At 43.7% G+C, this 26,916-nt stretch overlaps 1 protein-coding gene across 3 annotated transcripts in view; it reads left to right on the forward strand.

The window, feature by feature from the left end:
• Positions 1-26,916, forward strand: part of PRKCB (protein kinase C beta) — a 386,780-nt gene that overhangs the window by 306,205 nt on the left and 53,659 nt on the right. For all 3 annotated transcript variants that reach the window (XM_002826246.5, XM_024233705.3, XM_054533655.2), the window contains one exon: positions 11,479-11,652. In XM_002826246.5, coding sequence (XP_002826292.3) covers positions 11,479-11,652 — 174 coding nt within the window. The remainder of the gene's footprint in view (positions 1-11,478; positions 11,653-26,916) is intronic.

Genomic DNA, 26,916 nt, shown 5'->3' on the forward strand with positions numbered 1-26,916 from the left:
CAACCTCCACCTCCTTGGTTCAAGCGAGTCTCCTGCCTCAGCCTCCTGAGTAGCTGGGATTACAGATGTGCACCACCACACCTGGCTAATTTTTGTACTTTTAGTAGAGACAGGGCTTCACCATGTTGGCCAGGCTGTTCTTGAACTCCCAACCTCAGATGATCCACCTGCCGTGGCCTCCAAGGTGCTGGGACTACAGGCATGAGCCACCGTACCCGGCTGAGATAGGATCTTAAGATAGAGGGAGGGTATAGTCCTTGCAACAGACGAGTACCCTGATCCTGTACCCAGTGTCATCCACAAGCCTGCTCCCTAGTAGGGATGGGAGAGGGAGCTAGGGAGGGAGGGGCATGGGAGAGGGAGCTAGGGAGGGAGGGGCATGGGAGAGGGAGCTAGGGGTCGTGTGGTCCCCTGGAGGCCTACGGTATATACAAATGAGCTGTAACTTGCTTGTCTATCCCTCCCCAAGTTGATCTCAGCTCACCACACCTTACTGTGTTGAGGTATAATTTACAGAAGATTCACTTGTTTCATGTAATCTTGAATGATGCTCTTCTCCCAATTTAGAGTGTGGGGACCTAAGAGCCCTAAAGGTCTCTTTCTCTATTTTACATGCACCATCTGAATTCATCAAGTTAGAATCTTTTCCCAATCACTGTTAGTCAAGCTTGCAGACTCTGACAGTGCTAGATGTTTTGGTCTCTTCTCCCTTTCCTCCTCCTCCTTTTCTGATTCTGCTGCAGGAATGTTATTAAGAACACCATCCACAGCACAGTGTGTTCAAACATCCATGCAAAACATTTCTTTTAGACCTAAGTTCTAGAGAAAGCTTATTTTTCTCCTCAAAAAACGATTTTCATTATAGAAAATATGAATTTTGTTATGTTGCATGTATTTCTGATTGCTTTGGTTTCCAGGAAGCAGAAAGAGAAAGTAGGAGAGGGAGAGAGAAAGAGAGAGACTGAGAAGAAAAGAGGGAGATAAAAGGAAGAAAAGAGAACGAAGGAGAGAGGGAGATGGCAAAGGAGGGAAAGAGAGAGTATATATCTATAAAGTATATATGCATACATGTACACATACACGTGTATTTACTACATTCTTTTTTTCTTTTTGAGACTGAGTCTCGCTGTGTCACCCAGGCTGGAGTGCACTGGCCTGATGATCTCTCGGCTCACTGCAACCTCCACCTCCTGGGTTCAAGTGATTCTCCTGCCTCAGCCTCCCAAGTAACTGGGATTACAGGCGTGTGCTATCATGCCCAGCTAATTCTTTTGTATTTTTAGTCGAGACAGGGTTTCACCATGTTGGCCAGGCTGGTCTCAAAATCCTGACCTCAAGTGATCCACCCGCCTCGGCCTCCCAAAGTGCCAGGATTACAGGCATGAGCCACCAGGCCCGGCCACTGCATTCATTTTTAACCACCTGTGTTGAGGTATAATTTACAGAAGATTCACTTGTTTGTTTCACGTAATCTTGAATGATCCCTCAAATTCTTTGTGAAATATGAGTTGGATGGAGCCTTATGTAAATTAAACAATGCTGACACCCAAGGAACTGAAGATCTTTAGTGACCTTGATCTGGGAGATTTTTAAAGCAACTTTTCCTACTTATGAAATCCTTTCATTCATTGATTCAACAGATGTGTATTGAGTGCCAACTGTGTGCTAGATGTTGGGGACATGACAGTGGGCAGCTCAAACAAAATGCCTGCCCTCAAGGAGCTTCCACTCTTGTGAGGGATAAAAATAAATAGACAGATATTAATATAATGCCCGTGTGGTAAGTGCTGTCAAGAAAAACAAACGAGGGGAAGGGGATGGAAAGTGACAATGGGGGCTACGAGTTTAGAGAAGGTGGTAGGGAGGGTGTTGGTGACAGGGTCACATTGGAGTGACCTGAACAAGATGAGGGAGCAAACTGTTGAGTGTCCCTAGGGGAAGAGTCATGCAGGCAGGAAGAGCAAAAGGCAGGGATTCTGAGAGGTGAGACTGAGTCCCAAGTACAGTAGGAGGACAGAGGAAAGCCTTAGGAAGGTGGAGTGACATGAACAGACTTAAGTTTCTGAAGCATCGTTCAGGTGTGTAGAGAATAGAATGGACCAGGTGCGGTGGTTCATGCCTGTAATCCAGCACTTTGGGAGGCCAAGGTAGGAGGATCTCCTGAGGCCAGGAGTTCCAGATGAGCTGGGGCAACAGAGTGAGACCTAATGTCTACCAAAAAAGAGAGAAAAAGAGAATAGAATGTTTATGAGAGCGAGAAGAGGGGAAGCAGAAAACAGGGTAGGAGACAATTGCAGGAAACCCGCCTAAGGATCAAGGTGGCTCAGATCAGTAAAGAGGTTGAACTTAGTATATATTTTGAATGTAGAGCTGACAAATCTTGTGATTGTACTGGATGAGAGATACAGGAGAGAGGAACCGAGGGTGACTGGATTTGGCTTTGGACTTGTGGCAAGTGTATGTTGAAGTTGAGCAGTTGGGGAGCAAGATCTTGGGTCCCTGGCTGTCTCTGCCCTTGCACACTAGTGTGGCCATTTGCACAGCTCCCTCAGGACAAAGCTCCCGGGCCAGTTGAAAACCGGAGGTTGGTGCTTTGTACAAAGCTCACCATCAGCCCCCTTTGTTGTTTGGTGAAAAGATGATGTTGACGATCACCACTGTAATGGGTAGAATTGTGTCCTCGTAAACAACGTATGTTCAATTTCTAATGAAGGTGGCCTCATTTGGACATAGGGTCTTTCAGGTATAAGCAAGTTAAGATGTGGTCACTCTGGATTAGGGTGGGCCCGAATCCAATGGCTGGTGTCCTCATAAGAAGAGGGACATTTGGATACTGACAGAACACACAGGGAAGAATACCAGGGGAAGACAGAGGCAGAGACTGGAGTGATGCGCTTACAAGCCAGGGAGTGCCAAGGGTAGCTGGCAGCCAGCAGGACCTAGGAGGGAGGTGTGGATGGAACAGATCCTCCCTCAGAATCTTCAGAAGGAACCAACCCTGCCAACACCTTGATTTGGGATTTCCAGCCTCCAGAACTCTGAAATAATAAATTCCTTTTGTGTGAAGTCACTCAGGTTTTGACTCTTCCTTTTGGTCACCCTAGGAAACTAGTAGAACCACCAGGTATTAAGTATTTATAATTTGCCATGCACAGTGCTAAGTTAAGGTGTGCACTTAGATACTTTATCCCATAAAACTCTCTCAGCAGCACCAAAAGCAAAGTATTGTTGGCATCTCCATTTTATAAGATGAGAAGATTGAGGTTCAGAAAACAGTGAATTTCTCAAGGTCGTACAGCTTGTATGTGGCAAAACTTGGACACGTACCAGGTTTTCTAACTCTAAAAGTCCATGCCCTAACCATTATGCAACGCTGGGCCACAGTCGGGGGCCGAGATTCCAGGCACGCTTTGCCATTGGGATTCGCCAGTAAAGTTCATCACCACAAACTTTCCAGTCAGGAATCCCTGGACTACTTTCCTCTGTTTTATTTGCTGTCATCAGAGTTCTGCTATTTATCACATCTCTCCCAGAAGATTCTTGGGGAACAGATGTGGCTTGGAATTTGATAAGAACATCACTTCAACACATCCTTTCAGTCTGTTTGGAATCCTCACCCTGGAGAGAGAGGGACAGCTGAACAAACAGCCCACGCCCTCTATGTTGGTATTAAAGTTTCTGGAAGCTCCAGAAACTGCTTGAGACAATTAATAAGAGATCATTTCCATTTAAAGGAACATTTTAGAACGTGGGCATCACCAGCCAGGGCAATGGCTACTTTTCTGCTCTTTTCCTCTCCCACGGTAAAACTTCACAGCATATGGCCGGGCGCGGTGGCTCACGCCTGTAATCCCAGCACTTTGGAAGGCTGAGGTGGGTGGATCACGAGGTCAGGAGGTCGAGACCATCCTGGCTAACATGGTGAAACCCCGTCTCTACTAAAAATACAAAAAATTAGCCGGGCATCGTGGCGGGAGCCTGTAGTCCCAGCTACTCGGGAGGCTGAGGCAGGAGAATGGCGTGAACTCAGGAGGCGGAGCTTGCAATGAGCCTAGATCACACCACTGCACTCCAGCCTAAGCAACAGGGGAGACTCTGTCTCAAAAAACAAACAAACAAACAAACAAAAAAACAAAAAACTTCACAGCATATGTGGAGGCAGAAAGATCTGCCCAAGCCACTTGATGGAAGCAGGGCCATGTTTGTCCTGTTCACCAGTGCTTAGCATCATGCCCAGAACAAAATTCCCAACAGAGCTTGTAGACCTGATGGGAGAACTGGAATCGTGACTGCAGCATGAATGCACACCAAGCTCATCTCGCCAAGCAAATGTTAGTGATTGTATAAGAAATAGAAAAAGGAAATGACTGTTCTGTCTGTGGCTATGTGCAAGGTGGATAGGAAAAGAGGAATAGGACCAGGATCTAAAACTGAATTTAAAATATTCCAGCACTAATTTGCTCACCACTGAACACTTGGCACTTAGGGCTTGATGATGGGGTGTGTTTAAGGGCATGGATTTAGGGGACAGGTGACTAGGTGTCACTTCCTAGTGGAATACGGACGAGTCACCTAGCTTTGCTAAGCCCTCCCTTCTTCATCTGTAAAATAGGGATAGCAGCAATTTCCACCCTACATATTTACTGTGGGAATTAAATAAGATAATGCATATTGAAAGTAATCAGTGGGCATGGACATGGTTATTGTTATAAAGTCCAAACTGTCCCAATGTTGCCCTTTTTTTCCTTGGCACAAACACTTGGCCTTTGATTATCACAAATTCTTTGTTCAGCCACCCTACTTGGTGGCTGGATCTCTCTGATTCTATTAGAGACAATTGTCTGCTACATCTCAGAGAGATGGGAGTCAGCATCTGCAATTTGATTTCTGAAGCTCAAGTGCTCATATGCTTATAGGAATCATAGGCCAAGGTTTGTAGATCCAGATTGTTTAATGCTAAGGAAGCACCGTTCTTTTCCCTTTGGCTGAAATATGCCTCCTGTATCCCCGCCTTGCTAGTCCTATTGATACTTCAGGTGTCAGCTTAACCATCACTTCCCGAAGAGCATCTTTTGCTGACCCACTCAGCAAGGTTAAGTCTTCCATTTAAACCCTCCAAGAGCAATGTGTACTTCTGTTTCAGGGGTCTCATTATGATTGATGTTAGGTACTTATTTGTACAGGAGTATAAGCTTCATGAGGGCAGGAACCTTGTTGTTCTGCATTCCCGGTGCCTATCTCAGTGTCTGACACATCCTAGACCCTAAATTAATGTTAACTGAATGAATTGTCTAGCCTTCTAGGTGCTGGATAAAACTAGGAAAGTTGATGCATTTGGAAGGCACAATGAATTCCATCTCTGTTGCCTCTCTCAATTGAAGCTTTAAACAGTATTGTTATTATTGATTGAAAAGAGCATGCATAACCAAACCCAAGGTGGCGGGGACCACAGCTGACCAAGCTGGGCTGCAAATTAAACTGAAGCCATTTTTGATCATGTGGTTACTCTTCTTTTCCCTTATCCTTCTTGAAACACTTATTCTAAAACGAGGGTCAGCAGACTATTGGAACCCAGGCTACTGCTTATTTTTGTAAATAAAGTTTTATTAGACCACAGCCACACTCATTCACTTGATCCAGACCGCCCTGCAAAGCCTATAATATTTCCTGCTTGGCCCTTTATAGAGAAAGAGGGACTTGATAAATCTGTTCTAGTTATCTATTGCTATGTAGCAATCATTCAAAAACATAGAAGCTTAAAACAACAGCCATCCTATATTATCTGTCATGGTTTCTGTGGGTCAGCAGATTGGGAATGATCACTGGTTGGTTGTGGCTTGAGGTTTTTTGGGCACTAGCTGGAGCACCTGGGGCTGCCTGGTCATCAAGCTTATCATGTAGTACCAGGGTTTCTTCATGGGGTCTTGTTCCCTGGTCTAGCATGGTGGTCTTGGGGTCGAAAGGAAAGAAACTGACAGAAGCTACAGCCTCAGAAGTCTTGCAGGGTCTCTTCACCACATTCTGTTCATTAAGGCAGCCACAGTGCCTGCCCAGGTTCAGAGACTCTGGCTTTGATTGGAGGAGTATCAAATATTTGTAGACATGTTTTAAAACCTCTATAAAGTATCACTTCCTTCGTGCTATGGGGACAGCTCTCAAAATGTAACTCTAAGAGAGGACAGAGAGATTTATATTGAAAATGAAAGCTTGATTAGAATATTAAGAAGAAAAGGAAAGTTTTCTCTCATCCTATTAATGACTGCTGAGAAAGTGTTAGGAAAATCAGGATAGAAGGATTCTGTCAGCTTTACCTATTGACATCTCCTAGCCACCTTATTAAATGAATCAATTTTGATAATATCTGGTGATTATAATCAAGATAGGAAGAATATGTTTATTAAAATGCAGACTCCCAGGTCACAGCCCAGAGCTCCTGAAGGAGAGAGAATGCTTGGAATCTATATTGTAAGCAAAGACCCTCAAGTGATTCTGACATAGGCAAGAGGCACTGTCCTTTATAAAGACTGGAATTTGCCTTGTTTTAGGTCGCGTACTGACATGATGCTACTTGACTTCATGTATTTTAATTATTATTAAGAATTTGAGCTACCTATGTAATAATTTTGTTTTAGGGATCTCTAAGATACATAATTCATTCAAAGTAATATAAATAAAAATAACTTTATTGGAGGGATATAAAGGTTTCTAACAGAAAATGGCTAAGCCTCATGAGAGATTGGAAACTGAAATTAAGGCCTCTGCTTGTTCTCTTACCTTCTTTGTTTTTTTTTCCCCCTGCCTCAAACATCTATTTCATTCCTCTTTGCCTGCACCGTGGTAGAAAAGGACCACGCTAGGCTGAGTGTGGTGGCTTACGCCTGTAATCCCAGCACTTTGGGAGGCCTAGATGGGCGGATCACTGAAGGTCTGGAGTTTGAGAACAGCTGGGGCAACATGGTGAAACCCCATTTCTGCTAAAAATAAGAAAATTAACCAGGTGTGGTGATGGACGCCTGTAATCCCAGCTACTTGGGAGGTTGAAGCAAGAGAATTGCTTGAACTCGGGAGGAGGTGAACCAAGATCATGCCACTGCACTCCAGCCTGGGCAATAGAGTGAGAATCTGTCTCAAAAACGAAAAACAGAAAACAAAACAGAAAAGGACCACTCTAGGAAGATCTGTGTATTCTCTGTTGAGGGACCCAGGACTGACTCCTCAGAGTACCCTAATTCAAATTCTTAGGACGGGGAATCCGATTGGCTTGGCTCAGGTTGAGGAACTTACCTCTGATCCAATCAGCTGTGACCAGCTGTGTCCACTGCCCAATCAGAAGGTTCTTCGAATAACACAGAGTTGGAAGAAGTGAAAGGCATGCTAGGGTTTTCATTTCCAAATTAAACTACAGTCATTTTTTATCATGTGGTTACTCTTATTTTCCCTGATCCTTCTTGAAACACTTGTTCCAAAACAAGGGTCAGCAAACTATTGGAGCCCAGGCTATTGCTTATTTTTGTAAATAAAGTTTTATTAGACTACGGCCACACTCATTCTCTTGATGCAGACCGTCCTGCAAAGCCTATAATATTTCCTGTTTGGCCCTTTATAGAGAAAGTGTCCTGACTCGTGCTCTAGAATTCAGTTCGCTTCTATGTCTAAATTTTTGCTATGCCTTATGCATGTCAGTTCTGTTTTCCGTTAATCAGTATAGGGCATGTTGTTGAGGACAGGGCAAGACACTGGGAATCTTCACACATCCCTGTTAATTGATTTTTAAAACTATCTGTACAAATGCAATAGTATTTCCTAAGATGCGGAGCACGTAGCATTGCTGATTTACAAGAAGATTTCAACTGCTACTTGAGATTGTTTTAGTTGCTATGTAGTTGTGCTATTAAATAAAATTAAATCACATTATGATAAGGTTATTTCTGTGTCTTCTTTTACTCTTTCTAATTACTTGAACAAGAGAATCTCATTTGATGACAATATGCTCTCTAACAACTTTCTAATATAATTTTTTCCTTTAACAAGGAGAGATGCAGAGCCTGACTCAGAACCTTCAGCATCCAGCAGTATATAGCTAGAATTTACTGGCACTGCTTTGCTTTTATTTATTTTTATGCTTATCTTCCATTTATGACTTGTGATACTGGCTTGCCATTAATAGTGGTGATATAAAGTTTCCTTTTCAAATTTAGTTAAGTTGAAATGTGACTACATTTTTAAAATGCTAAGCAAATAACAGTTTAGGTGGCAGGAAGGAATGTGAAAAAAGGGATATGAATGATTGAAGTGCGGAAAAGCCTGAGCTACAGTAACTGACATAGTTACAAAGCAGCCGTGGTGCCCAGAGGAGGTAGTGGCCAATTTGGTCTGAATGGAACCTCCAGATTAGAGGAGGAGGTAACAGCCCAGCGGAATCTCAGATTTTCAAAGCAGTGCAAGAGCATGGAAGGGTGTCATAGACAGTGGGAGTCGAATGTTCAAAGGAAAAGAAAGAACAGGATGTGGTCATGGAATTGTTTGGCTTTCAAGAGCCACTGAAGGGCTTTCAGCATTCAAGTGGCACGGTCAGAGCTGCATTTGCAGAACAATCATTAGCTAAAGCAAGTTAATCTCCCTGAGCCTCAGTGTGTTTATCTACAAAATGGGGGTAATTGACACAGATGTAGGATGTCCACCCCTGTCCCTGGTGAAGGGGGAAATTCCCAGCCATCCTGCCCTGTCTCTCTTCCATGCGGAAGGCTAAGATGTCCTATCATGACTGCATCTGCACTGAAGGTGTCTAGGGCCCCTCCTTCTCTCGTTTTGGTTGGGGGAATGGGAGGTAGTTGCAGATGTTCAGGATTGTTGGATGGTGCCTTGACCGGTGGTGATGGGTCAGGAAGAGTGTATCAGTCCGTTTTCATGCTGCTGATAAAGACATACCCGAGACTGCGTAATTTATGAAAAAGAGGTTTAATGGACCTGGGGAGGCCTCACAATCACGGTGGAAGGCTAAAGTCACGTCTTACATGGTAACAGTCAAGAGAGAATGAGAGCTAAGCGAAAGGGGAAACCCCTTATAAAATCATCCGATCTTGTGAGACTTATTCACTACCACTAGAACAGTAGGCAGGAAACTGCTCCCATGATTCAATTATCTCCCACCAGGTCCCTCCCACAACACGTGGGAATTACGGGAGCTACAATTCAAGATGAGATTTGGGTGGGGACACAGCCAAACCATATCAGAGGGTGTCCACTGTCAAGGACAGCTCAGCACCAAGCCCTTCTTACTGGGCTCCCGAGTTTCTCAGCTGAAAACTCTTCTTCTTTCCATCTCTGATCCCTCTGCTGGCTTGTCTTCCAGCTAAGTCACCTCCCTGCCCCCTCCCTGCACTTGTCCCGGCCCCAGCTCTCTCTGGAATCCAAGAGCAGGAAGTCCCTGTCTCTACCTGACTCTACATCTTAGGAAAGTGACTCCCTTGAGTCATTGTTTCTGTGTTAGTAAGCATTGAGGAAGGAAAATACAGCCCTTGGGTACCAGGGAGAGAACAGAGGGAGGCAGGAAATAAACTGAAGGTGCCCATCCTAGCACTTGGAGCCCTGTCTTGCCGTGCACGTAAGCAGAGGGTCTGCAGGAGCCACTCAAACTGGCAGCTCTTCTTTTTTATTGTGGTGCTGGGGAAGAAAGAGGTTAATAGCGTTCTCTTGCTGTGGAAGTGTGTGACAGGGACCCTCTTCCTAAGGTGTCCCAAATCCCTGCATCTGCCTGGCTTTTGCCACTCTGGCTGTGATGAGAGAGAAGATGGTGAGGACAGGAGATGGGAATGCTGTGAGCTGGCAAGCTCAGCCCGGAAGCTTCAGTGCATGGATGCATGATCTGGAAGCTTCTGTGCATGAGTTTAGCCAGACCTTTTGCCGCTGGGATGAGAGCTGAGTGGGGTGTGCAGAGCTGCCTTCCTGCTGCTAAGCTTATTCTGTGTGTCACCCCTTCTAGCCTGAGGTCTCTATTGCATCCTCTGGTCCTCCAGCTGAGTTGGGTATAGCATCTAATTTCCTCAATCACCTGAACTCTGGCCCTGACTGGTTCCCTTACCCTCCTGAGCCTTAATTTCCTGCAATATGGGATTCACAATGGCATCTACTTCCTAGGATGTTATGCAATACAAATGAGTAACAATAAGTGAAAACCTGGAATTGTTTGGTCCATAGAAAAGTGCTCAAAAATGTAGTGGTGGTTAATATTGTTGCTTGCAAAATATCTGACACAGTGCATGCAGTGAATACTTCAATCTGATTGTTTCTTCCTCCAGGAAGCCTTCCTAGAAGTCCCCAAACCAGGTTAGGACTCTTCGTAATGTGGTTCTGCCTTGTGCTTCCTACAAGGCTTCTTGAGACAATCTGCTGGTCATTGTTCTTTCTGGCATAATCACAACCAAAGAATGTTCAAAGAATATTCCCCCGGTTGGGAGAGTGGGAGAGGGGGTGACACGCAGAAAATACCGATGTGTCTGTGAGCCACACCGGTTAACTGGCCCTGAATATGACCACAGCACAGCTCATAGAAAGAAGCCCCAGGACAACAGGAGAGACTGTTAAAATATTAAATTAATCATCTCTGTAATTAATTTGCAAAATCTTTCTTCCTCTCTGGAGTTAAGGGTCAGAGAACGTGCTTGTTTCTTTATTGCTGTATCCCCAGTGCTTAGCAGGTTCTTAGTGAACATTAAATACTTGAATTAATAAAAGAACAAGTGCCCTAATTTTAGTTTTGTCAGTCATTCACTCATTCCCTCATTCAACAAACATTTATTGAACCTGTACTATGAGCCAGGAGCTATTGCAGGCTCTTGGGTTACACCAGTAGACCAAAACAGCAAAGATGCCCTCATGGGACTTACCTTCTAGCTTGGCATTGATACATTGCCTGTTACCTCAGAGGGATCGATATACAATCATCTCCCCTGGAACCATCCTCTCTTGATTGAGTTCAGCTATTCAAAGTGCGAGGTCAGGGCTGGATGCAGAATCACCCCTGTAATCTTAGCGCTTTGGGAAGCCGGGGCAGGTGGATTGCTTGAGGCCAGGATACCAGCCTGGGCAACATAGTGAGACCTTGTCTCTACAAAAAATAAATAAATAAATTAGCCGGACATGGTGGCACTTACCTGTAGTCCTAGCTACTTGGGAGGCTGAGGCAGGAGGATAACTGAACCCAGGAGTTCGAGTCTGCAGTGAGCTATGATCATGCTACTACCCTCTAGGCTGCGGTGAGTCATGATCATGTTACTGTAATCTAGGCTGGCTGGCAGAGCAAGACCCTGTGTCTGAAAATATAAAAGTGTGAAGTCAATAGAAAACATTACCTGTTGTCTCAGAGTCAACAGAAGGCACCTATACAAAGCTAAGTGTGGCTACAAATGAACACCAGCTGCTCATAACTGGCCCCCAGACTCCTTCCAACTGCCCTGATATGCTTGCTCTCTTTCCCAGGTCATGCTTTCAGAACGAAAAGGCACAGATGAGCTCTATGCTGTGAAGATCCTGAAGAAGGACGTTGTGATCCAAGATGATGACGTGGAGTGCACTATGGTGGAGAAGCGGGTGCTGGCCCTGCCCGGGAAGCCACCCTTCCTGACCCAGCTCCACTCCTGCTTCCAGACCATGGTAACTTGTCCCATGGCCCTGGGTATTCCACCTCCAGGGCTTCACCAGGCTTTGGCCAAAGCTATCTTAGCAGCACCCACCACAGAGATACCTGCACCCTTCCCTTTCTAGACACAGAAAGTTGTAAGGCCCAGGGAAGTCAGCTGAGAGTTCCGAGGTTACTACTGAGAAACGCTGTCCCCTGAGACAGATGTTGTCTCAACTTAGATAAAGGAACTCAGACAACTGGTTTTATAATCAACAGAGCAGGGCCTTTCTCGGACAGCAAGGGGTGACTTGGGGACAGGAGCTGGGTGAAAAGGTTCGCAGCTTGTGGCTCTAGATGGTTCCATTCAGCCCTCCAGCCCTTTGGATAAATGCACAAGTACATCTCTGCAGGTTGCCTGAGGCCTTTGCACGGGCCTCATTGGAGGGAGGATGTTGCCTGAGAACACAGTCCTCGAGGACTCTCAGGGAAGGTACACAGTGTCCTGGGAAGGAGCTAGTGAGTTCAGAGCCATGGCTGCCAAGGTGAGAAGGTAGCACTTGTCCATTTGTCCATTTTCTGCTCTTGACTGTGATTTCAACCCTATCTGCAAGAGCAAGAGTCCCTGCTTTAAGTAACCTCTTACCTTTTCCCTGTTCAAATTAGACCTTGGTTTCCATACCCAAGGACGGAGAGGCCAGAGCCCAAATGTGAAGGGGTACAAAGTTAATTGATGCCTTTTAGGCTTCTCAGGGCCAATGACCTGGTGACTTAAGATGTTTTGGGGACTTTTCAAGATTAATTTTGACTCTATCCAGTTCTCAACTTACTGAGTAGAGTGACTGATTTTAGAGCCCAACCCATATATGAGATGGGACATTATAGTACTTTGCATCTAATTTGATATCTTTAGTGATTTTCCTCTCTCTTTAATTCTTTTCTTTTATCTGTTCTATTATCTGCTGAAGATATCCTGGGCTGTGTGACCTGTAGCATTTTCACAGTCTGGGTTTCACTGACTGTACAGTCTTGGGGCACCTCAACACATTTCCTCTGTCTTCTGTATTTCGTGCAATTGGCAGCTGGTTCTGGAGTCTTGGTCAGACTCAGCTAGGATCTCTTTGGCAAGACCATAGATGGTGACCTGTCCTTTCATCTGAAGTCGTATAATGGCTGGGTGTCTCTCATAGTGAAGTTGGCAGTGACTGACGGTTGGTGCCTAGATCTGTTAATTCATTAGGGGTTGTAAAATGGTGATATCCTAATTCTATCATTTATTTTTCATTTACTAGTGAGAAGGCCTTTATAAAGAAGGGCCTCCCTTCACCTATTACTTAGTTCCCTAGTGGTATAGTTCCTGTGAGAAAAGCAGGATAAATGCTTGATTCTTTCTCTTTATTTAATAGTTCTCAGGATAATAAATTGGTTCACTATTGTGCTCCAAGGGTGGCTAAAGTTGGCTTTTTTTTCTTGATGGGTCTGGCTCTGTCTCCCCAGCTAGAGTGCAGCGGCAAGATCATAGCTGACTGCAGCCTCGATCTCCCATGCTCAAGTGATCTTCCCACCTCAACCTCCCTAGTAGCTAGGACTACAGGCACACACCACCACGCCCAGCTAATTTTTGTACTTTTAGTAGAGACCGGGTTTCACCATGTTGCCCAGGCTGGTCTTGAACTCCTGGACTCAAGTGATTCACCTGCTTCAGCCTCCCAAGGTGCTGGGATTACAGGCATGAGTCACCATGCCCGGCCAAAGTTGGCTTTTAAAATAAACTGTTTTGAGTGGAAGAAGAGACAATAGAAAGAAAAATATCAAGTGAATGATAATTTACATCATGCAATGGAGACTTGGCAAAGACCAGGAAAGGGGTACACCTAACTTTACTAGTCCAAATCTCTAGTCTTACCATGGGGATTTAAGGCCTAAAGGTGTTCAAGTGGTGATAGAGACAAGGCTGGGATTTAAACCTCTAGGCTCCCCTACTCCCCTACCTTCTCCCTTTTCCATTGGTTATCCGGAAATGGATTCATTGACATCATCAGGCAAAGGACAGTCTCCGTCCAGTAAATCAACTAAGAAAGGGACCTTGTGCCCAGCAAAGAGGCTGAGTAGCAGCAGTTTTCCATTTTAATTGGATATGTTGAGAGTGGGAGAAATGAATCATGGGTGACTAATGTTCATTGTAGTGTCTTTGTTTGTGGTTTATTGTTTTAAAAGGGATTAAATAGAGTAGATTTGAGATTATTATTTTAATATTGACCATCCCACTCACCTGTATTTCAATATGCTTTCTGGAATTAGAGAGTAGGGGCTGGGTGTACATGGAAATTTTGCAGAAGTCTGGGTCCCCTCCAGGGATTGTCATGTGCCAGGGAAGAGATACTGAGAACCAGGAGAGCCTAGAACACAAGAGCCCAGTGGGTTTGGGTCTTGCAAGGTGACATGATTTGGCTGTGTCCCCACCCAAATCTCATCTTGAATTGTAGTTCCCATAATCTCCATATGTCGTGGGAGGGACCAAGTGGGAGGTAGTTGAATCATGGGGGTGGTTACCTCCATGCTAGTTATGATAGTGAGTGAATTCTCCAAGATCTGATGGTTTTAGGTTGGACTTTTACCCCACTTCGCTCTGCACTTCTCCTTGCTGCTGCCATGTGAAGAAAGACACGTTTGCTTCCCTTTCTGCCATGATTGTATGTTTCTTGAGGCCTCTCTAGCCATGCTGAACTCCAAGTCAATTAAACCCCTTTCCTTTATAAATTACCCGGTCTCAGGTATGTTTAATGGACTAATGAGAATGGACTAATACACATGGGAATGAAGGCCTCCCATGTTGGGGACCAATGCAAGTAATTGAATTGTGGGGGCGGTTACCTCCTCTCTAGTCATGATAGTGAGTGAATTCTCACGAGATCTGATGGTTTTATGAGGGACTTTTACCCCATTTCGCTCTGCACTTCTCCTTGCTGGTGCCATGTGAAGAAGGACACGTTTGCTTCCCCTTCTGCCGTGATTGTAAGTTTCCTGAGGCCTCTCTAGCCATGCTGAACTCTGAGTCAATTAAACCCCTTTCCTTTATAAATTACCCAGTCTCAGGTATGTCTAATGGACTAATGAGAATGGACTAATACACATGGGAATGAAGGCCTCCCCATGTGGAGACCAGTGCAGAATCTCCCCAACCGACAAGTCCAAGGATGGAACAGATTGCTTTCTCAGTTGTTGAGGGTCTGATAAGTCATTAACCTATCTCTAGGGATTGTATCGTTTGAAAGAAAGAAGTGCTTGGGGAGACGCACTCACTGCAAGCAAGAGACCCTGGAATGCCAAGTGCAGTTGGCTGAAGAAAGAGCAGATCTCCTTCCATCTCACCTGCACTCTGCGCATATGCTCATTGAGTGAAATGCTCCAATTTAAATTATTTTTTCTCACTTCTTTTTGGGCTAAGCACATATATTTTAATGTTGCATAAATTAAATTTATTTTCAAAGACTTATAATAATGCCTACTATATGTGAGGCACAAGGCAAACAATTTTAAGTCTCATGACAACTTAGATAGGTTCTGTCATCATTCCCATTGTGTAGACCAGGGGACTGAGGCCACACAGCTAGTACATTTCAGGGCCAGGATTTGAACTCAGGCAGTCTGGCTTTAAGGAGTTTTGCATTTAACTGCTATGCTCTGAGATCTTTTTAAAAAAACATTATGTGTATGTATATGTTTATGTATATGTATATGTATATGTATGTGTGTGTGTGTGTGCATGTGTATGTGTATGTGTATGTATGTGTATGTGTATGTATATGTATAAGTATATGTATTTTTAGAGACAGGGTCTTGCTCTGTGGCCCAGGCTTGAGTGCAGTGAAACAATCATAGCTCACTGCAGCCTTGGGCTCCTGGGCTCAATAGATCCTCCTGCCTTGGCCTCCCTAGTAGCTAGGACTACAAGCATGCATCACCACGCCCAGTTAATATTTAAAAATATTTTGTAGAAACAGGGTCTTGCTATGTTACCTAGGCTGGTCTCAATCTTCTAGGCTCAAGCAATCCTCCTACCTCGGCCTCCCAAAGTGCTGGGATTACAAGTATGAACCACCATACCCAGCCTGAAGTCTCTTGAGTGTGGATCACCTAAAGACCACTCCACCTGACACCCCTGGGTTAGAATCCCTCCTGCGGGCCTGTCTCCAGGCTCCACCAGGAGCCTGTGCTCTACTCTAGCCATGGTCACCTCTCACCTGTTCAGGGAAGCCACACTACCTCCACCTCTTAGCTTCCCTATCTCTGCATAAAACTTGATGTTCCATCTGAGCCTCTACCATGCATGGATCTTCAACAATGTTGCTTCATTCCAGCCTCACAAAAATCTTGCAGTGAAAGGGATTATCTACTGTCCCATTTTGCAGGTGAAAGGATTGAGAATCAGGGCTGCATGGTAGTTCTTCCTCGACACAGCACTGGGTCATTGGCTCATTGAGCTCAGAGCCCAAGCTTTTGTTAGTACATCATGTTGAGTTGCCACCAAAATGGCCTTGACGATGATGACACAAACAAGAACAAAAAGCAGCAGCTCACAGTAATATGTTGGGCACTCTACTCAGCACTCTAGCTGTATTATCTCATTTTATCCTCCTGATACCTCTATTGGAAAGGTACTATTACTAACTTTAATTTACAGACAAGAATGCTGACATTCAGAGAAGTTAAGTAACTCGTGCACCGTCACACAGCTGCTAAGTAGTGGAGCTAAGATTTGCTCTGCAAGACTCTAGAACCCCAAACCTGGAAGCCTTTGCTAACCTACCCATGCCTTAACTTCACATTCCTGGTTTTGGCTTATAGAATATTTTCACTTTACAGCCCAGCACAGTGGCTCACACCTGAAACCCCAGCACTTTGGGAGGTGTAGGCAAGTGGATTGCTTGAATCCAGGAGGTCAAGACCATCCTGGGCAACATGGCAAGATCCCACCTCTACAAAAAATTAGCTGGGAGTGGTGCACGCACCTGTAGTCCCACCTACCCAGGAGACTGAGGTGGGAGGATCAACTGAGCCTGGGAGGTCAAGCCTGCAGTGAGCCATGATTGCATCACTGCACTCCAGCCTGAGCTACAGACTGATACCTTGTCTCAAAAAATAAAATAAAATAAAATATAAAATATTTTCACTTTTACGATCACATCTAATCTTCACAAAAACACTATGAGTATTATGGTCCACATTTCTACTCAATGGAAACTGACCCCCAGAAAGATGAAATGGCCCAAGTTCCACAGTTGGTAAGTGGCAGTTCCAGGGCTTGAGCTCAGGTTTTCTAATAGCCCTTTGGGTGTTTTTTTTTTTTTTTTTTTTTTTTTTTTTTTAATACTATGGAAGTCACTCCGCTTATCCTACAGGGATATTGCAAGGATTAGATAAGATTTTATCCATGGGAATGATTATTAAAATTTAGGGAGCACTGCATATACATGAGGCAAAACATCGTTATCATGACTAAAATGAGCAGGAAGGTGACACCTCTTTCTGGGGATGTCCTTGAAAATGGTCATCTGGCTCCTGCTCATTTTCTAGCATTGCACGGCCTGGATCTGCAGAGCAGGGCTTCAGAGGAGGCAGTGGAGCTGGAATAGGCCATATCCCTAAAAGGGCATTACTGCCTGTATACAGAGGGCACTAATGCTTATTGATTATTTCAACAAAGACTTATTCATTGAAATAATTGTATCAGGCCGCATTGCATCACCATGATGAGGTACAAAACAGATAAAGTCCCTGTTTCTTTGGAATTTACATTCTCTTGGGGGAAACTGATAATAAACCATAATAATGACACAAAGTAAAGAGGATGGAGATGGATGGATTGGGGCAGAGAGATGCTATTTTTGATAGGATCATCAAGGAAGGTCTCTCTGATAAGGATGACATCTGAGCAGAGACCAGGACAAGCAAGGGAGCGGGGCATGTGGCTATCTGGGGGCAGAGTGTTCCAGGCAGCAGGAAGAGTGAGTGTGAATGCCCGCGGCGTGAGCATGCTCCGCGTGTTTGAGGAACAGCGAGGAGGCCGGTGTCGCCCCGGTGGATTGTCATTTTGTATTTTGTGACCCAGAATTCTTTTTGAATCAGCTACCTTTAAAAAAAAGAGAGACAAATCCAATATAACATGCTGTAAATTTGATGTTTTTCTTTCTAGAGACTTAGAATTTTAAAGATAAAAGATTCTTAATAGACTTTTAAAAAATCTCAAAAGTGGCCAAAATACTGGATAAAAGTGAAAGAGACAACCAGCAATGTACAAAACCATTTTTTAAAAATCAATTTTTAAATGATACAAATTTGATTTTTAAAAATTTATTTAAAAAAGCAAAGTTACATCAGAAATAATCTTATATTGGAATAAAAATATCTTTCAAACATATGCACAGCACGGTGTTAACAGAAAATGTAGGATATTAAATCCTATTTAAGATATTATTTTAAGTGTGTTAAAATTGAATATTTACATGGAAAAGAATCAGAAGGGGGCATAAACAAATCAAAATATTGATTTGATTTAGGGAGGGGTCTGTGGGTAAGTGCCTTCTTTTTGAACTTACATCATTTCAGAAGTAGTTATAATATAGCTGTTTAAGTTTTTTTTAATGTACCACAAGATGGCAAAGTTAATATCCAAATAGATGCAAAAGCTCCCAGAAGGGGGTTGAGTTTTCAGAGATTTGCTCATTAGATGGTTTGGGCAAATTGTCCTAGAAGCACAAAGGGATAATAAGCCTGTACTCCACAGTCAGGCGAATCTGGATCTGTGATTACTTGCTAGATGACCTCTAGGAAGTCACTTAACAGCTCTGAATATGGATTTCATCATCTTTAAAGTGGGCATAATCAGGGAGGATTAAAAGAGATGGTGAATATAATAAACATGAAATGGAGGTTGCCGGCATTATTAGAGCTGGACTGGAGGTGCGCCTTGCTGCATAGGCACAAAAGAATTATGTTTCTTCCATTCCTTTTGCAGTTTTTCTCAGGGACAATTGTCAGCCCGGCACATTCATGCAATTTCCCAACTGCCAGTGGGCACAGGCAGTTAAGTTTCTTTAGCAAAACATCTATTTTAACTGTTTTCTTTTCAATTGAACATATGCACCTCTTTTTTTTTTAAATAGAATTAGATTTTATGAGTCATTGAAGGACAGAAGTTACTTCCTCCCCAAATTTGCTGCCATGGCCCAGCAATAACTCAGTTGCAAGGCATGCTGGGAGGAACGTCAATTCAGAATGCAAGAGAAGACAGGGAGCGGGTGAAGATGATTCCCACTTGTAGAGTGGACCCCTGATGGCCCAAGAATGAGCCCCGAGAATGTCCCTGGCAGCAGTACCCAAGGATATGGTTGGACTTAAGGGCATTGCTGCAGGTGGCTCTGGCTGTTGTCTCAGTCAGCAATGATCAAGTTGTAAGAAACAGAACCCCCCTTCCCCTGCCCTCCACCAAACTGGCTCCAATAGCTCCAAAAGCTCCAAAAAAACAGAGAAGACTTTTTTTTTGTTTTTTTTTTTTTGAGACAGGATCTCCCTTTGTCACCCAGGCTGGAGTGCAGTGGTATAATCATGGCTTACTGCAGCCTGGACCTCCTGGGCTCAAGTGATCCCCCTGCTTTGACTTCCCGAGTAGCTGGGACCACAGGCATGCACCACCAAGCCTGACTAATTTTTTAAAATTTTTTTGTAGAGATGGGGTTGAGACCTATGTTGCTCAGGCTGGTCTCAAACTCCTAGGCTCAAGTAGCCCCCATACCTCAGCCTCCCAAAGTGTTGGAATTACAGGCATGAGCCACCGCACCCAGCCTGGAGAGGATTGTTGATGAGAAATTAGTTAATGCATGCAATGTACCTTATTCAGGTGATGGGTGCCCTAAAAGCCCTGACTTGACCACTATGCAATCTATGCAGGTAACCAAAAAAAGAGGATTTTATTGGAAAGAAACCACCCAAAGACAAAGGTGTACCTGGGCCTCATGAGGAGCTAGAATCTGTAATCCTAAAGCAGTCTAGAATAGATTTCTAGGTTTCTTTGTCCTTGCTTTCTTTGTTTCTCCCTGCTCCTGGTAAACATGACTTCGTTAGCTCCTTGCAGTTTGCCTATCTGGCAAATTCCCTGCATTTCAGATCATAGTCCTGGGAAAGAGAATCTGGTTGGTTCAACTTGGGTCAGGTGTTTATTCCTGGCCCAATCAGCTGGCAATTGGCTGCTACTAACTCACTAGGAACCTTTTAAAAGGGGTTGTATCTACAGGGAGGGAATAATTGGTGCTCATGCCAGGTGAGAGGCACCATCTTGAGTCCAAGGAGACTAACTGGATTGAAGCAGGACATAGTTATAGCCTAGTGGTACAAACATGGCATCATTGCCTCCCAGGGGAGGAAACTGGTGAGAGCTTGGCAGGTGTTAGTGCTTTAGCCAACTAAAGCCATCCAAGGATCTTGAGTACAGGAAATGAATCAGAAATGCAACCCAGGCAAATAGAGCTGGGGCAGGTAAGAATAGACACAGCCTTACGCTCTCTGTTTTCTTGATGGTGGCCTTTGCATATTCATTCAATAATCAAAGATCTGTGGAATTCGAGGAAGAATAGAGGTAGTTCTAGCCTTTGAAAACTTTGGCCTCTATGTGGAGGGACAAGGCTTAGAAAGCTGAAAACAAACAAAAAAGAAGCCAGAAGAGCATCAATTGCTTGATTCTAACAGTGATTGCAAGGCTATAAAATACAGAGGAAGGAAAAGTTGTGTGTGAACACGTCATTGACGGCACACTTACTTGGGTAAGGCTTTTTGAGTTTGCGTGGACTTGACATGCATCATCTGATGTATCTTGGCAACACCCCTATGAAGAACAACCTGTCATTACCCCCTTTTGGGAAGGTGGAGACTCTAAGTAACTGACCCAAGGTCTCAGAGCAAGTATCCAGTATAACTGTGACTAGAACCCAGGACTAGCTGATGCCAGAACCAGGGCTCTTAACCACAGCACTACACAGCTTCTCTGGAGAGAAACAGATGGTTCTGAGCAATAAAGGGATCAGCTTACAGACAGGATGAATCCACAGACCAGCTTGGAAAATCATTAAAGATCATTAAATAGACAAATTCTTGCAGCGACTCCCCTTGGAGCATGGTACATAGAGCTGCCCACGTGGTCGGTTTTCTCTGTTCATGGTATCTGATTAAAAGTGGCAAGTGTCCCCCTGGCAGTCACACAGGCATCATGTTACACTCCACTTTCAGCTGTCTTAGGGGAAGATTGTCTCTTTGAATTCCCTTGCTTCCTCTGGAGACCTCCAGGTGAATTCTGCACCTCCCACCTTGTCATCATTTTAAATCATACTATCCTCATACTCATGTTCCAAATTTGGGAAATTCTAGCCAACCATTTTGCATAATGTAGTGACAGACAGACATTTAGTTTTATTTATTTACTGATTATGAGAGATTAAGGAGAAAGGGAATTTTTAATTACCTGAAGGCACTTGAAGCTTAGAGGGCAGCGGTAATAGTGTAATGAAGAATCACAATAACAATGACAATTTTGAAGAAGCCCTTTAAAGTCAAGCAGACTAGCCAGTTTGAAGAGAAAGATGGTGAGTTTGCCTTTCCGAGCTTTTAATTGGAGTTGATGGTGGAACACCCACGTAGAAACGTCCTGTAGCCAGCTGGAGCTGACTGGAGCTCAGGAGAGAGGGAGAGGATAGAAATATAAGTCAAGACTCATCAGCCCAGCAAGATGAGAGTTGAAATTCTGAGCTGTGACAAGCTCTTCTTGGAAAATTGAGTAAGTAGGAGAGAGCCAATCTGGACTTCAAGTCGATACGCAAGAAATACTTTTTTTGATTTTCATATATTAGAGTCCAACAAATAAGCCCCAATCAAAAAACACTGAGTTTGGTGATAAGGAAGATTTTGCAATAATTTCATAGGAGGAATGGGGAACAAAGGCAAATTTAAGGGTGCTATGGAGGAGAATAATATGTAAGAATTGGAGGCAGTACGTGAGGTCCATTTAGTTAGCTGAAGCCCCCATAGTTCACTCTTTATGCCTCTCATGCACTTTCTTTTATCACATTCTATTTTATTTATTTACTTTTATTTGAAACAGGGTCTCACTCTGTCACCCAGGCTGGAGTGCAATGGTGCAATCACTGCTCATTGCAGCCTTGACCCCCTGGGCACAAGCCATCCTCTCACCTGAGCCTCCTGAGTAGCTGGGACTACAGGTGTGCGCCACCATGCCTGGCTAATTTTTTTATTTTTTGTAGAGCCAGTGTCTTGCCATGTTGCCCAGGCTGGTCTGGAACTTCTGGGCTCAAAAGCGATCCTCCCACCTCAGCCTCTCAAAGTGCTGGGATTACAGGCATGAGCCCCTGTGCCCAGCCACATTCTATTTTAGATTAGGATTTGAATTAGTTGTATATTTGTTTTAACCAAGATTCTGAATTCCCTGAGGGCAAGCCTGAACCTTATTCATGGTTTTCATCCTTTTAATGCCTGCCTAATGCCATGACTTGCAAAAATAAGCGCTCGATGAAAGTTCTAAAACTCGCTTCTGTGCTCCAGATTGGCTCTGGATTGCCTCTGACAATGTTTTCCAGATTTTGATGTTGCTTACTGTGGAGTGGGAGATGAACCTGGTGGTACATGAACACATTGCATTTATTTTTAAAATAAGTCATTTAAAGGATTGATGTACCAGAGCCAGACTGGATATTGCATAAAGATGATGGACTCCAGATATGCACTTCTTTTCTACAGAGAGGAAGAATTTCCATTTATGACTTCGGTATGAAATTTAAAATTTTTAAAATAATTGTGTTTAAGTTTTTTTTTAAGTGAGTTAATAAAAATACTTTTAAAATAAGTCAATTTTAGTAGAAAAGGCAGATGAACTTAGTAAAGATTTTTTTCTTTTCTTTCTTTCTTTTTTTTTTTTTTTTTTGAGACAGGGTCTCACTCTTGCCCAGGCTGGAGTGCAGTGGCACAATCTGGGCTCACTGCAACCTCCACATCCTGGGATCAAGCCATTCTTGTGCCTCAGCCTTCCGAATAGCTGACATTAGAGGTGTGTGTCACCATACCTGGCTAATTTTTGTATTTTTAGTAGAGATAGGGTTTCACCATGTTGGCCAGGCTGGTCTCAAGCTCTTGGCCTTAAGTGATCTATCCACCTTGACCTCCCAAAGTGCTTACAGGTGGGAGCCACCGCATCCAGTCCAGATATGTACTTGTTTTCTACAGAGGGGATGAATTTCCATTTATGACTTTGGTATGAAGTTTAAAAATTTTAAAATAATTGTGTGTAAGTTTTTTTAACTGAATTAATAAAAATATTTTTTAAAAATAAGTCAATTTTAGTAGAGGAGGCAGACAAACTTGGTAAAGATCTTAAAGCCAGTTGGGAGACAAGTCACGTTTGGGTGGATGGTCTTAGGCAGTGCATCATAATCTGGTCTTACCCTACCTTTCCCCCTTTTTCTTTTATATGACTCCATGAATTTTACTCCCCCTCTCCAGCAATAATAGCCATCAAATCAGGAGCATAAGTGCTTAGTTGTATTTTCCACAATATACGTTAAAACAAATACAAAGCCATAAAGGTGAAACCATCATACATCCATGGACTACCTAAAATGATCTCCTACCCATTTTGGGAAACACGGCCATTTGGAAATTTATTTGGCCCCTGTCCCTTGCCTGGGAATCCTTAACATCTGGCACCGTGGATTATCCACAGAAACATCTCTGGCAATAGAGTTGCTCCTGGCATAGAGTGGGCGTCATTAAGTGTTTGTTCAGAAATAAAAGGACAGTGAGATGCCAACTGTAACATTTAATAGCTTAGGCGCTGGTGTGTCGAAGCCACATGCTCAGTACAGTTCAAAGACGATAGATCTTAGAGTTTCCCTGCATATGGTTAGCGGTAGAAACATACCACAAAACACGACCTTACCCACAGTGGAGCGATCCCCAGATTTGGGGATTCCGACTAATGAGTTTGGGGGGCAAGCCGAGTTCTTCCAAGCAGAAAGCAAGCAAGTGAAATCTCTCTCTCACTTACTTCTCTGTCTGTGGCCAATGCCATCTGCTAGCTTTAAAAATAATTTTTAAAAGCAAGTGTTTTGGTTCTCTTCAACGTGCAGCAAAGACAGATGCTATTTTTAGGCTTGTTTTCTATTAAAAAAAAAAAAAAGCCAAAGAACCAGGGGCTGGGTGTTGGCAGTTCTGGCTTACCGTCTGCATTACCAACTTGTATGTGACCTTTTGGCAAATCTCCTATGCCTTGGACCCTGAGAACATAAGTGATAATTTCACCTCCTTTTCTCATTAGACATGTTGAGAGGGTGAAGTGGTATTGGTCTGAGAAATAAAAACCATTTTCTAAAAATTAGTCAGTGTGGGCAACATGGCAAAACTCTGTCTCTACAAAAAATACAAAAATCAGCTAAGTGTGGTTGTTGTGTGCACCTGTAGTCCCAGCTACTGGAGAGGCTGAGGCAGGAGGATCACTTAAGCCTGGGAGGTTGAGGCTGCAGTGAGCAGAGATCACGCCATTGTACTCCAGACTGGGCAACAGAGTGAGACTCTGCCTCAGAAAAAAAAAAAGAAAAATTGGTTAACTTGTGCTCTCCTGTAACCTGCCAGCTTCTGTCTTGATGTACCGCTAAATCTCCATGTTCCTTCTCTCCCCTCTTGGACTGGAAGCTCTTTGAGGGGAGGACACATCCACACATCCATACAATGTCTAGCTCAGAACCTTTCACACAAGATGTACCCACTGGAGGCAGCATCATGAGGGGTTGAGAGTGTAGAGTCTGGAACCAAATGCCTAAGGTTCAGACCCTGGCTTTGCAGCAACTTATCAGCTGAGAGACCACTGGCAAGTTACTTACCTTTTCTGAGCTTCAACTTTCTCCTCTTTAGAAGAAAGAGAATGATTATACTTGTCACATTGAGTTTTGTAGAGGGACAAGTGAGACAAAATATGTAAAGCATTCAGCTCATCACGTAGTAAGTACCCAAGAGGGCTTAATTTCATTATTGTTGTTGTTATAATTATTAGGCACTCCCACATTTGATAAATGCACATATGACTGTTACATATAAGATAAAGTTCTATGTGCTGTATGGAAGATTTTTTTAAATGGTGAATTAAAGGTTTGTTATATGGCCAGCATCATGTTAGACACTCTACATATGTGTCCTTGTTTAATGTTCTGTGGGCAAGTGAAAAATGTCCCGTCTACAGGTGAAGAGAAAGCCCAAAATTAGATTAAATAACTGCTCAGTGTTGCAGTTAGTAAGTAGTGCCACAAGACTTCAAATACTGTATTGACTTAAAAGGTGAAATCTTTGCTTCACTTTCCCACCACCTCCTCCTGGTTTTATAGCCCCTCACAATAGCTTTGCAACTTTTGACAGCAAGTCACCTTTTACACTGTGACTCAGCCATAGCAACATATAAATATAACCAAAACATATATTCCGCAAAAAGTACTTAGTGGTGTTCTGTGCAGCATGCACTGATAATTTCCATTTCATCATTTCATCATTTTTCTTTCTTCTTCTTCTTCTTCTTTTTTTTTTTTTTTTTTTTTTTTTGAGACAGTTTCACTCTGTTGCCCGGGCAGGAGTACAGTGGCACCACCATGGCTCACCATAGCCTTGAACTCCTGGGCTCAAGCGATCCTCTTGCCTCAGCCTCCCGAGTAGCTGGGACTACAGGTGCTCACCACCATGCCCGACTAATTTTTTTTTTTTTTTGGTAGAGGCAGAGTCTTGCTATGATCCCCAGGCTGTTCTCAAACTCCTAGCCTCAAGTGATCCTCCTGCCTCGGCCGTGCCAAAGTTCTGGGATTACAGGAGCCAGCCACCATGCCTGACCTCTTTTTTCTATTCTTTTTTTTTTTTTTTAAGTTGATCATGACCCACCAAATTGATTCAATCATCAATTAAAGTGAGATACAACTCGAGTTTGGAAAACACTCGTCTGGCTTCAATACTCAGGCAGTGTTGCCAGGACATCTCATTTTCATCACATTTACAGTTTGCAGCCCTGTGTATGTTTCATTCCAGCCCCTCAGTCTGTTAGAGATTATCGAATATGTTATACTCATTTTATAAATGAAGATATCAAGGCTCAGGGATATGAAATGGTCTTCCCAAGCCTCCCCAGTAGTCAGAAAACGTGGAGCCAGTGCTTTGATTCCAACCTTCTGACTGTATGAATGGTGCTTTGGAGACTCAGTAACTCCTGCTGCCTCGAGGATCACCCATTTATTCACTTGATTAATGTGTATTGATGGCTCGCTTTGGCCAGGCATGGTGCTGGGCTGTTGGTACACAGCGGTAAACAAATTTTACATGGTTCCTGGATTTGTGGAACGTTCAGTCACATTTGGCATTAGTCTGTTTCTTTCAGAGTGAGACCCCGAACCTTTGTATTAGCCTACGTGACCTTACATGATGAGTCCCTCAGCACTGCCCTGGGCTCATCTCCTACCCTGTCCCCCTTCTTCTTTCTTCTCCAAGCACATGAGGTGTGCTTTAGCCTCAGGGCCTTTGCACAGCCTGTTTCTCCGCTGGTAAGCTCTCACTCTAGATACCTGCATAGCTGCTTTCGTCATCTCCTTCAAGTCTTTGCTGAAGGATCACCTTCTAAATAAGATTATCCTGAATACTTTATTGAAACTGGAACTCCTTTCTCCATCTCATCCAGCTGGTACTCCCAATCCTCCATACTTTGCTCTGTTTCTCTCCCGCGGCACTTTTTAATCTTTTAACCTTCTATTTTTATTTTTATTTATTTATTCATTTTTTGAGACAGAGTCTCACTCTGTTGCCCAGGCTGGAGTGCAGTGGTGTGATCTTGGCTCACTGCAACCTCCACCTCCCAGGTTCAAGCAACTCTGCTGCATCAGCCTCTCGAGTAGCTGGGACTACAGGCGCACACCATCATGCCCAGCTAATTTTTGTATTTATATTTTAGTAGAGACAGAGTTTCACTATGTTAGCCAGGGTGGTCTCGAGCTCCTGACCTCAGGAGATCTGCCCGCCTCAGTCTCCCAAAGTGCTGGGATTACAGGCGCGAGCCACTGTGCCTGGCTATCTTTTAACATTCTATATAGTTTATTTATTATGTTTAGCATTTATTGTCTTTATCTGTGTCTACCTGCTAGAATGAAAGACAAAGGCCAGGAATTTTTGTTGGTTTTGTTCACTGCTCTATCCTCAGCACCCATCTATAACCTGGT

Source organism: Pongo abelii, chromosome 18, assembly GCF_028885655.2.
Source record: "Pongo abelii isolate AG06213 chromosome 18, NHGRI_mPonAbe1-v2.0_pri, whole genome shotgun sequence".
Lineage (NCBI taxonomy): Eukaryota > Metazoa > Chordata > Mammalia > Primates > Hominidae > Pongo > Pongo abelii.